This window comes from Crassostrea angulata, chromosome 5 (genome assembly GCF_025612915.1).
Source record: "Crassostrea angulata isolate pt1a10 chromosome 5, ASM2561291v2, whole genome shotgun sequence".
In the NCBI taxonomy this organism is placed as follows: domain Eukaryota; kingdom Metazoa; phylum Mollusca; class Bivalvia; order Ostreida; family Ostreidae; genus Magallana; species Magallana angulata.
The window spans coordinates 50,465,706-50,479,547 of record NC_069115.1 but is presented as its reverse complement, the minus strand read 5'-3'; the positions used below and the strand labels follow the sequence as shown (position 1 = coordinate 50,479,547).

Below are 13,842 nucleotides of genomic sequence, written 5' to 3'. Positions count from 1 at the left end.
TGAGATACTGTATTATTTTGCTTTGAACTCCTTTACTTTTTGTCGGAATTATCCGGTTCAACCGGCATAGGTTTAATGTTTTATACAGCGACTGTCAACATCCGGTTAATATACGGTTACATGTGATGTAAGTAATTTACCTTTTTTTCTCCCTTACCAATTGTTATTTAATGGGAATTTTGATATCTTGACAAGACGATGGAGTCGGTTTCTTTACCTTGACATTTTATGAAAATGAATACCCAAAAATTATGAAATAGAAAACTGATATTCAACGGGTAATTTTGTTGTTTACCTTTGTTGATAAATTATCTTTTGTAAAAAACTTAAACATTACAAAGTCAAAAAACTAACAGATCAAGAATCAAATAATTTTGAAGGTCCGGTCACCAACGCAGACATTTTAAAAACCCTAAAGCAAATGAAAAATGATAAAAGCCTAGGTGCAGATGGATTTACTCTAGAATTCTTCAAATTTTTCTGGGCAGACTTAGGTGAATATATAACAAGATCAATAAATGATTCTTACACTAAAGGAGAATTTACAAATACACAAAAATAAGGGATAATAACTTGTATACCAAAACCTGATAAAAATAGGCAACTTTTAAAGAACCGGAGACCTATTACACTCCTCTCAGTAATTTACAAAATTGCGTCAGGTTGTATCGCAGAAAGGTTAAAAACAAAACTGCTTACAATAATGAATGATGACCAAACCGGTTTTTTTTAAAAGGAAGATTTATTGGAGAAAATATTAGAATTGTATATAATATTATGAGTTACACTGAATTCAATGATATTCCAGGCCTATTGATGTTAATAGATTTTGAAAAAGCATTTGATACAGTTTCATGGGACTTTACATTCCAAACTTTAACATTCTTTAATTTTGGAGTTTCAATCAAAAAGTGGATCAAGTGTTTTTATCAGAATATATCCTCTTGTGTTATTCAAAATGGTATACTCTACCAATATTTTAACCCTCAAAGAGGCTGTAGACAAGGACCCAGTATCTCCATAATTATTTATTCTTTGCGCAGAAGTTTTAGATATTTTAATCCGAAATAATAGAGATATTAAAGGAATTGAGATTGACGGAGAAGAATATAAGATATCACAATATGCTGATGATACATCCTTGATATCAGATGGGTCAGCATCATCTCTAGATGGTATACTACAAACATTAGACTATTTTGCAGAAATATCAGACCTAAAAATTAATTTCAGTAAAACAAAACTGATTTGGATAGGTAGCAAAATATTCTCAAAAAATATTTAACACCACACAAGATGGAAATTTAGTTGGGAAGAAACAACGTTCGGTTTACTTGGAATAACCTTTTCTGTTAACTTAGATGAAATGATGGATCTAAATTATAACAACAAGATGGAACAAATAGTAAAGTTAATAAAACAGTGGAAAAATAGAAAGCTTACCCCTCTTGGAAAACTATCAATCATTAAAACCCTTTTTATTCCAAAGATGAATCATTTGATACTAACTTTACCAAATCCCCCAACCCACTATATAAAAAATTTTGAGATTAAACTGTATGAATTTTTGTGGGATGGTAAACTGAACAAAATTAAAAAAGCTGCAGTTATACAAGATTATAAGGATGGCGGTCTAAAGATGATAGAATATTCAGATTTTATAATTGCTCTCAAGTCTAGTTGGACAAGACGACTAATATCATCTACGGATTCAAAATGGAAGAAATTATTTGAATCTGATTTAAATGTTACTATACCAGAACTTATGAATTTTGGAATACACTTTGTCAAAATTCTAAAAGATAGAACAAGAAATAAATTCTGGAAGGATGTCCTTCAAAGTTGGATACTGGTTTATAAAGCAAATATTTCAAAACAATGTAAAAACATATCAAATGACCACTTATGGTATAATCCGGATATAACAATTGATTAAGAAACACTCTTTTTTAAAAATTGTTTTGATAATGGGATAAGATACATTAGTGACATATGTAATGCAGATGGTAGTTACCTTCCTTTCCACGAATTTAACACTTTTTACAATACAGAATTAAATTTTCTTCAATATTCAGGTCTTATTACAGCAATCAAAAGTTATCAAAAGAAGGATGGCAGATATATATGAAAGGATTATAATCTAAAAAACCCAAATACAGTAATAATTCTTATGAACTCAAACAAGGGCTGTAAGGAAATGTATAATGCACTTATCTCAAAAAAGAAAGAGTTGCCCACATCTGCAAAAAAAGGGAAGAAAAGGGATACTGCTTTACAAGAAAAGAATGGAACCTTATTTATAATTTGCCATTTAAATGTACTCAAGAAACTAGGTTACAATGGCTCAAAACCCAGTTACTTCACAGAATTTCTGCAACAAATAAATACTTATGTAATTGCAATTTAATCAACTCTGATTCATGCTCTTTCTGTGGACAGTTAACAGAAACAATAGACCATTTATTTTCTGAATGCTACCTCATAAAAGAACTTTGGGACAAAATTAAACACTGGCTTGATGATTTACAGTTAAACGTGAATTTTGATAATAAATCTATTCTGTTTGGTAAATATTTGAACAGTGATATACATTGCTTTGAAAATCTATTAATCTTGATAGTAAAACAATATATATGCCTGTAAATTTAGTTTCTCTAAACAATTAAACGTAGAGGCACTGAAACATACCATTATTAACATACTTTATGTTGAAAAATATATTCTTCTAAAAAACTGCAAATACCAAGAGTATAATAACTATTGGTCAAACATCTTCCAAAAGCTAGAATCATAGATAATTGCGTTCATCTGCTTTCTATTTTTGTACCTTTCCCCTACCCCCTGCTTTATTTTTTTCTCTATTTTTTCCCCTCCTCCCCATGGGTGATTTAATCAAAATCATATGCTGGTAAATCCTGATTTATGGAAACACACTTTGTTATATATGCATGTGTATTATGTTCGTTTCTATGCCAATGTACATGTCATACATGCATTTATTTAAGTCAAAATTGATGAACAAAATTTCAAACCCCCCAGTACATTAAAGAATCGATACATCTATCATCAGTAAAAATTTCAAAGCGATATCTTTAAAGTTTACAGAGATTTCTTCCGGACAAAATCACTTTTTTTAAATTTAAAAATGGCCGCCAAATTTGAACGGAAGTGACGTAAATGCTGAAACATTAAAATCTTTGAGGCACGCTAACTTTACTAAATCTCTGAAAATTTCATTGAAATCGGATGAAAACTTTTTGAGATATAAAGCCGAGAAGGAGTCAGCAAAAAAATAAAAAATGAAATAATAATAAAAAGAAACCGAAGAAAAACAAGAGGGTCTTCCGTTGGAAACGGAAGACCCTAAATATCAAGTACTTTTTTCAAACAAACTGATTTTAACAGTTCTGAGATATATACAAAATGAATATAAGAGACGTTTTACAGTGAGTTGACTTCTGGGAAAAAATAACTAGATTTTTCCACAAAAAATCAATAATGTAAAATATATGTAACGGTTGCCATTTTAATATAAAAGGTAAAGATAAAAAATAAAGAATAGTTAATGTTTACCGTTTGTTTGAAAGGTATTTATAAACACAGGGCCAAGGTAAAACGTTAAAATGACGTTGCTATGAGTTTGTGGTTGCGCCTAGTCATTGGATATAGGCAAATTTGTTAGTTTACTAGGAATGAACAAATGATGCTTTTAACTTCAAAATATTTTACGTTGATAAAAGACATCCTAGTTTATTGTCTGGTGAAATTTCAATGATTTATCTTTTTCACAAGGGAGTAAGAGTAAATATCTCAATAATTTCTAAACAACCCTCGTATAGATGTCAACAAGTAGAAGAATTATACCTTTTAATTAAAAACAAGTTTTGATTGATATTCATTATATAATTGCATGTTTTTTTGTTTTACATTTTAAGCTGCTCCTACTGTTGTAACAATCTCAAAACAACCCGCTGGTCCAGTTAATTACAACAGCAGTGTCACATTTACTGGATCATACACATCAAATCTCCTCAGTGTTAGCCTCATCAAGTGGCGGAAACTGACATTGAGTTACTATATTGATATTGATATCACAACAGATAAATACACAGGGAGCTATGTTACAGGAACCAGTCCTAAACTAAAAATAGATCCAGTACAACTTATTGATGAAACATCATATAGACTTGAGGTCAGCAATGGAGTTGGATCCACATCAAGTAACCTTATCTCACTTAATATGATTGGAGGTAAATATAACGCTCTCTAATATTTATTTTTATTCTACAAGATTAGTAAACTCTACATGAAGAGTCTATTCATAGTTAAATTAAAAGCTAAAAATGTTACTAAATTAAGTTCAATTATTCTTCTTTTAAATATTTAGATTGCAGATATATTAGATTCTTTAAGACAGAAATAAAATTGATTAGGTCTTAAGAAAAGCCATTAGAACCATATCGCAAAATTTTCACACTTCAAATGAGTTTTACTGTCAGCAATTTTGTTGAGTTTAAAAGGCATAATACATTGTAGTGGGCTGTTAGTTGTAATAGTGTATTTTAAAATTGTCATGAAGGCTTACCTTCCTAAAATATAATGTTAATTTCCTTTGGTGACTTGTATGTTAAAGTCATTAATTTTTAATTGACATGTTGTCTTCATTGAACTATTTCAGAGTACATGTATATATAATATAATAGTCAACCAAAGTTTGAGTGTCAGTGGTCGAGTTATAAACGAGGTACGGACCTCTCATTTCTTTGTTTTGTAAACAAAGTTCTTGTTTAATGTTGATAAGAAAATTCCAGGTTCAGACCTAAAGTGAATGTGACAAATGCTAGGAACTGTTTATTTATATTTAAAACGAATTAACAGATAAAAAAACCGACTGAAGAAGAATTTTTTAATGGTTTATTGAACCAATAGTAATGTAAACAAAATGGAAGAGTTGTTTACATAACAAAACATTGTAAGCTCTGTATATTACTTATAACTGGATAACTGATACTCAAATTTTGATAGATCATTAGAAATGCATTAGTATAGCATTCTAATCAATAAAAATAGAAAAATAGAATTTGACCAAAATCATCAACATGCCCCTTTAAAATCCCGGTAATATCCTTGCCCAACCATTGGAGGGCAATTTAGAGTGCACCTATGAAAAAGATTTGAAGAAGGAATTTTTCTGCAAGTCTACCAAATATATTGCTGCAGCTTGCAAAGCTTTTTAAAAGTGCTATTAAGTCAAAGCCTTTACTACAAATTTATTTGTACCTATTATGACCTGTGATTTTTTTGGGGTGGGGGGGGAGGGGGGGTAAGGGGGGTGGTGGTTTTAATCAACTCTCCTATGCAGTCACTCTGGCAAACCTAAGCACAAATCATCACCGCTGACAAGTCTTAGTTCTTGAATATAATAGAAAAATTCGACGTAATGTATGCTGAAGCATTGTTTTTCAAGGAAACTTATCTATAAACACTTTGAAAATAGTAAGATTTTATATAATAAGAACAATTTAGAAATTTATGTAGTCTCATGTATTCCTACGCCAGTGTTTAATATAGTCTCGTTCAACCAAAAGCTCGGCTGTCTCCGTAAATCTCCGACAAAAAGAGAGGCTCTCTTGCTTGTCGGAGATTAACGGAGACAGCTGAGCATCTGGTTGAACGAGACTGGAGTTCAATATCAATAGTGCTTGGATCCATACAATTTTAAGAATTGTTTCGATTACTAATACAAAGTTTGAAATCTATCTTTAAATATTACACAACATGATTCATATGGAGTTTCTTTAAATTCTTGTCTGAAAAGTCTAATTAAAATTCATATTATAAAAAAGTGCGTAATTTGAATACAGACTAGAAACTAATTGCCACGCAAGATAAGTTGATTTTAAAATAAATGATAATCAATAAAATCACCTCCCGTCAGTACTTCAGTACTTTGATTTAAGTGTATTATCAAGAAGTAGAGAGTGCTTGTAAACAGACGACCGTGTTAAGTACTATGAAATAAACATGTAAGCTGTTTATGCAAATTGCGCAATTATTAAAATGTCAATAACTATGTTGGAAAGTCCTTGGGAAAATATAATTGGAAATTACTTGCGCAGCAGCATGATATCACATGTCCAGGTGTAGGACAGTAATGCTATATTTGTCATATTTACAGACTCTGTTGAGATCTGATTTTGTATAATTGTCACAAAGTACATGTTTTCTGTTAACCTTTTAACCTATACTCATGTTTTGTACTGATGTGGGAGATTGTAAGCCCGCATCCCCCGACGCTGTGATGGACAGTTTGACAGTTTTGATACTGTATTTGGAATTAAAATATTGTTTATGAATTTGATCACTAAATCTACACTCATGACCAGCGCAGGTGGTCATGAGTAACCTAAACTGTCTGTCCCAGCCGAAAGGGTATATATATGCATGTCAATTGTTAGCAATTCAGACTTGCTTTGAGAACTGAATTAGAACCGCTTAGAGATCAGCTTTGATACCACTATACGATCCGAATAAACTTGTGAAACTTTGATGAGAGTTGGACTTGGTCAATTAACTAAGTACAGACGGGTAGATTGTTTGCGGGAAACATCTTGCATCTGCTTACATAGTTATTCTTGGTGCCGTGACCAGGATAAGACGAAGTACAAGAAAGGATAAGGAACACATCTCAGAAAACTTCGTAAGGTAAGAATCATTTTTCATATCACTATCGTCTTTATTTTTAGTGGTAATTTGAACAACGACTAACATGGCAACTGGGTATGATAGGGAAGAATATAGAAAACAAATGGAACAGTTAGAACAAAGTATGGCAGGTTTAGGACAAGAAAAAGGGGAAGAGGGTAAATGTCCTTCAGATAAATCACAACCAAGTAGTCAGGAATCATTTCATGAAACCAGGGAATATCAGTTCTGTGAATCCAGACATTCGAAGCCGGATGACGAAAAAGATTTTTTTATAAGTCAAATGAGGGCAGTAACAGCCGCTCTATCAGTACCCTTGCTCCAGTAATCACTCCGTTTGAGGGGGACCCCAGAAAATTTAAACAGTGGCTTAAAGAAGTAGAGAATATGCAATAATGTCAGACAAACCAGAGCATGAAACCCCGATGTTAGCATATGTAACTAGTAAAGGGTCCGTGGGAGATTTTATAAAAAGATGTCTAGATGAAACGGCAGCAGCCGAGGAAGTGCCATCATGGCATGATCTTAGGGCCTCATTACAAAATAGGTTTGCTGAGATAACAGACCCACAACATCCATTAGCGGTAATGCGCAGGACAAGACAAAACTCTAACGAGAGGGTGCAATTATTTGCCGTAAGATTATTACAAATCGCGGAAGACGCGTATAGCAAAGATAGAATTAAAGACCCTTTAGTGCAGCAACAATTGGTTGACATTTTCTGTGACGGACTGACGTTCGATTATCTAAGGATGAAGATTCTCCGAGAGAATCCGAAAGACTTAGAATCAGCGATTCAAGTTACTATGAGAGAACACAAATTAAGACAGAGATTGGCCATTCGAGGGTCAGATATAACCGAAAGACATAACATAAAAAATGGCTTAATTGCCCCTACTTTTGATACTACCTTTCCTTTCTTCAGAGATCGCTTGGATAATCCCGCGTCGGTAGACATGAGGCATAAAGAGCCCATGGAAATTGACCATGCGCGAAATAATAGATGTTTTAAATGTAAAAAGACAGGCCATCGAGCCAGATTCTGTAAACAAAACAAACCTCAGGTTAGATTTTGCCCCCAAATAAATAAACCAATCAATCAAAATAGGCCTGTACATACTGTTGAACGGAGCCCCCGTTCACCTGTGGAATGTTGGAACTGCGGAAAAGTAGGTCATGTGCGTGCTGACTGTTGGAGCTCGCGTAGCTACCAGAGAACGCAACACAACCGTGGGAGAATGATAGGTCGTCAGAATAGGTCACACGACACTCAGAATGAAAACAATGAGAGATCGACTTCAGGATACAACCCTCGCTCTTCTAATGAACAAAATCAGGGAAACTAAGATGTTCTTCCTTCGTTGAAGCTCGAATGAACTTTAAACAAAGACCTAGATATGAAATTAATTATACCAATAATCCCAGTAGTTATTTATTAAAGATAGGTAAAAATAAATTCAGAGCTTTAGTAGATACCGGTGCTGCTGTATCTTTAATCAGCAAGAAAATGTTTGATAATTTATCCCCTCGCCCTAAATTATTTAAAAATGACATCCCCACTCTTCAAGCAGCAAACGGTAATTCCTTAATTGCGATAGGGTACGTAAATATTTTTTTAAGATTTCAGGTTTAGCGTTAGAACATAAGCTTTATGTGACAAAGGGACTCAATCGGAATCTGATTCTTGGACGCGATTGGCTCAAGAAGAACAACGTTCGATTATATTTTGACTTAGGACTCATGCGTATAAATGGTAAAACTTATGCGGAACTCAAAGAAGACTTACATATCTCAACAATTGGGAGAACCCCATAGAAACTATTTGTGAAACTAAATACTGTAACTGTGTTTTATGGGAAAGTGAATAACAAATTCCCTTCTCAACAAAGTGACTTGGTTGAAGTGAATTGTATAGACAATGACTGTAAAATGGAGGAACCAGGACTTTATTTAAAAGACTCTGTTTGTGAAGTTCGCAAAGACAGAAAAATTCCCTTGATCATCGTAAACCAATCAAATAAAGGCGTATTACCAGTGTTAACCCGAAGAAAATCTCAGAAATATCCTCCGGACAAAACACCAATGAGAAGATTGACGTACCAAAAAGATTTGAACAATCTGTACAAAGACTAGTAAACAAGAACAAAGACTTATTCGCCAAAAAAGATAGTGATCTTGGAGTTACGGAAACAGTGAAGATGTAGATAGATACTGAAGGTCATCACCCTATAAAGAATCGACCTTACCGACCCCCCCCCCCCCCTAAATAAGAGACAAATCATAGATAAGGCGATAGCAGAGGTGATGGAAGCCAAGATAATAGAAAGATCCCAATCACCTTGGTCATTCCCTTTAGTGGTAGTGAAAAAGGAAGATGGATCAGATCGGATGTGTGTTGACTTTAGAAGTTTAAATAAGATTGTGAAGCCAGTAACATTTCCATTACCATTAATAGATGACATCTTATGCTTGCTAGGAAAGGCCAAGTACTTTACAGCCTTAGATCTTAAAAGTGGATATTGGCAAGTAAAACTAGAAGACTCTAGTAAGGAAAAGACAGCCTTTGCATGCCACAAAAGGATTGTTCCAGTTCAATCGGATGCCATTCGGGTTGAGTAACGCGCCGGCAGTCTTTCAAGAACTGATGAACATAGTTCTTCAGGGACAGGAGGAGTTTGCTATTGCATAACTGGATGACATCTTGATATTTTCTGAAACACCACAAGACCACCTACGCCATATCCAAGACGTATCTCGGTTTCATTATCAATGAACACGGAGTTAAACCGCAAAAAGTAGAAGCTATACAGAAGTAACCTGCACCTACTACTGTCAGAGAGGTTCGTGGTTTCATAGGAATGTGCAGCTATTATCGAAGATTCATCCCCAACTTCTCGAAAATAGCAGAATCTTTTATTGACCTTACAAGAAAATACGCCAGATTCAAATGGACGCCTTACAGTCAAGAAGCGTTTAATTTCCTTAAAGAAAGCCTAACAGTAGTACCATTCAGGCTTGGGGCGAATTACATTGTAAAGTAATGCATTACATTACCATTACTTCATGAATTTGGGCATTAAATTACCATTACCATTACTTGATTTTCTTGAAGTAATGCATTACATTACCATTACATGAGTAAAGTAATGCATTACCATTACCATTACTTTTTTTTTTAAAGTAAAGATAATAAAGAGTTTTTGCAAATGTTTCAAATATACAACACTCTTTAACATATCTACAGCTTTATGCTTGCGGTATCGGGTTCAAATTCAATGAATAAACAAGAGTCATTCTTTATTTGCTCAATATATAATCATATTGTGGCAATATGAACAACATATTACATAAGTAAAATGATATTTATAGACATTTGGCATGATACAATATCAGATAATTATGAAATAGAGACACAGGATAACATGCGTAACAAAAAACAATTTATGAAATAATGTTGCTGTTTTTAAAAGCTAAATATAGATATATCCCCAGATTACACAAATCTTTATAATTTTGGACACTTAATTTTATTAATTTATAAACAGATGATTTTTCCCAGTTATATTTCTTAATTTATTTCAATCGTATTTCTTTTTACGGAGTACACTTAAAGACAAAAGATTGCTGTTGCACTTTATGATCGAAGTTTCAAAGGGTTCATCTTTTAAATGCATCCATCTTCCGGGCTATACTAAATAAATGTTTTGCAGGAGCAGTCAAAGCTTGGACTGGAAAATACTGTTTGACGATCTTTATCTTAGGATATATTAAGTGCAATAATAGATTAAATACATAAATCTTGTATTTTCTATCAGTCCAAACTAATGTAAAGTGTAATTAATATACAGGAGAGAGAGAGAGAGAGAGAGAGAGACAGAGACAGAGAGAAACAGAGAGAGAGAGAGAGAGAGAGAGAGAAACAGAGAGACAGAGAGAGAGAGAGAGAGAGAGAGAGAGAGAGAGAGAGAGAGAGAAAATAAGTAAGATTATTTTCAAATGGGTTATAATATTGGAAGTGATATTGATTTTCATCATGGATGGACAGTGCATTCATTTGGCTTTTAAAGGTGCATGTCTGTCTCCTATTCTATTGTGACATATTGCGAAGGGAAGGGGATTGGGGTGTTTAGCACTTCTTATAACAATAGATTGTTTTGATACTTAGATTATCCTGGGGGCATAGTGTGTTGTTGACACATTTCTTATTGAAGTGCAAACTAATTGGAGTAAATTGTTTAAATGATTAAAAACTCTTAATAACAACACTCTTAAAAATGTTATGAAATTGTGCTGTTATCTTTAGTAATATAAACAATTCAAAAATGAGTTTTAAAAAACCTTTTTTAATAAAACATGTACAATTAAAACATTTTTTCTTAATTAGAATTATTTCTTTCTTCTTTAATCAAATTTAATCAAATTTAATTTCAACTATTCATTTATTCATCACATTTTTTAAAGTGAACATGCATAAATATGCATAGTAATGCAAAGTAATGCCATGTAATGCCAGCATTACACTAGATTTTGGAAAGTAATGCATTACATTAGCATTACTTGTAATGCTAATTTTGAGGCATTACACATTACTAGCATTACTTTGAAAACATGTAATGCATTGCAATGCATTACCATTACATTTAGCATTACCCCAAGCCTGGTACCATTATTGGCATACCATGACACCAATAAGCCTTACATTTTGTATACCGATGTCAGTGATAACTGCATAGGAGCCTGTCTCACGCATAAAACCGATGAAGGAGAAGACAAACCAATATACTACCTGTCTCGTAAGCTAAGCAAAACTCAAGAGAAATGGTCAGCTATTGAAAAAGAAGCTTTTTATATCCAAGATATGGTTGTCCCTTACAAATCTTTACGGATAATGGAACGGAAAATATCAACAAGAAAGTAGAAGAAACGTTAAAGGAACTTAACATCAACCATATAACCACGTCCTATTACAGTCCCCAAGGAAATGGCAAAGTAGAAAGATTCCACAGAACACTACATGATGTCATGACTAAAAAGTTGGTAGACAGTGCAGAAACTTGGGATATTCATCTTAACCAAACGCTAGCCGCAATCCGATTTCACCCCAATGATTCCTCAAAATTCTCTCCGTACTATCTTATGTATAACAGAGACGTGGTACTACCTTTGGATACCTTGTTGAAGCCTCGACGAAGATATATGGGAGAAGACCAGCATAAGATTGCGTTCAAAGAACAACATAAAGCCTTCATGTTGGTGCATAAAAACATGAAAGAAGCCAAGAAAAAGCAGAAAGATCAAGCAGATAAGAAGAGTAAAGACAAAGAATTTCAAGTAAGAGATCCAGTTTACCCGAAAAATACTGCAAACATGCTCAGGAGACAAAATAAATTAGATAAGAAGTGGCTTCCGTATTACAGAATCATCGAGCAGAAAGGACCAGTAAGTTTCGTCATAAAGGACCAATTGACAGGAGCAACTACCAAGTGCAATGCACGACAATTAAGGTTGGCTGACATCTCGCATTGGCCCATTTCGTTTTCGCAAGGAAGTGATGAAAATGGTCGAACCTAAAGAAATAATTACGTGGTGCCACCTGAAGAAGAATCTGATTCCCCTGAAGAAGACGACATACAACCAGAACCACTGGAAAGAGAAATTCAATTTCGTGAAAGAGAAGAATCTTCCGATGAAGAAGATATCCCTTTAGCAGAACTTCAACAACGAATAAGAGCCAAAAAGATCATGGATGATCAACAACAAAACACTGAATCGACAGAAGAGACAGTTGAGGACTATGAGTCAGAGTTTAAAAATGAGTACCCCGAGTCACAAATACCCTTCGATGAGTCACAAATTCCCTTAGATAATTTTAGAGTTCCCTTGAATGAAAACATTGAAGTAGATGAAGTTAAAATAGGTCTAGGCTTCATCCCAGACCCTAAGCAGCGAAAACCAATCCCTAAACCTCGTAAATTGAATAAACAAAATAAATTTAAAGAGGATTGTTTAGCTGTCTTAAAGCAGTTAGTAATAGGATAGATAAAGTATCCTTTATTTTCAGATGTCAGAATCTGAGTTATTGGAATTGAGATTGACGCCCCCTAATGAACTTTATGTCAAAATAAGGTTCGGAAGAAATACATTAACAGCAACCTTGGATATACTCAATCATGATCTGAATGATACAGAACCGTATTCCGATGTGGTTACGATGTTACTTCCCAACATAATATTGACTAGACTTTGCAATCCCTAAGAAGCCCCGTCGAAGTGGAAAGTTGGAAGACCGGAAGACTATTCATAGTACCGGAACCATTTCAGAAACTTTAACACAACGACTTACTGGAAAGAAGGACGACTTGGAATCTCCTTGGAGCAAATATTACCAACCAGATCCCGAACTCGCAAGAAGATACCTTGAGGAAAAGGCCACGATGTCTGAAAATCAGAGGAGCGTAGGAAGCACTCCGCGAGGAGACACCTTGCCATCGGCGCCAAATCTATACCCAATGATAAACCCTATGATGTACGAATAAGGAAATCCGGTGAAGACTGTGACAAAATGTGTTTTATTATGTATTGAAATAAATGTGAGTTCATTTCTAGAAGGGTCCTGTTTCCAATGTCGACAAACATTATGAAACTACGGCAACTATGTTAGTTGTTGGACCTGTGGTGCTTTAACAATTTTGATTTTTATATTGTAATATTGTCATGAAATTGTATGTTCTTATATTTTAAGAATCTTAGTCATTGAATCTTGATCATTTCCGCTCACCACGAACAGTGTAACTTTTACTATAATGAACTGTTGAAATCATGGTCATTCTTGACCATTATGAACTGTAAAATATGTGACTATGACTGTTTGATCCCGGTCATTCTTAACCATTACATTGTTTGAGATGTATAGATATTATGTAACAGCTTATGTTACTGATTGAATTGTGTATATATCCTGGTCACATGTAACAAGTTATATAACCTGATCACCTATATGTATTTGAATCACCTCTAACACGTTTTACATCCTGATCACCTTTATTAAGTGTTACATCCTGGTCATCTTGATTAATTGATCTTACTTGATTGTTTTATTTGTTGTCCCTAGCCAGAAAAGGAAAGATGTCACTTGAT

General features: G+C 33.9%; 1 protein-coding gene across 1 annotated transcript in view; it reads left to right on the top strand.

The window, feature by feature from the left end:
* LOC128186321 (phosphatidylinositol phosphatase PTPRQ-like) overlaps positions 1-13,842 on the top strand; it is a 101,468-nt gene that overhangs the window by 14,021 nt on the left and 73,605 nt on the right. Inside the window, exon 5 of the mRNA XM_052856120.1 lies at positions 3,936-4,250. Coding sequence (XP_052712080.1) covers positions 3,936-4,250 — 315 coding nt within the window. The remainder of the gene's footprint in view (positions 1-3,935; positions 4,251-13,842) is intronic.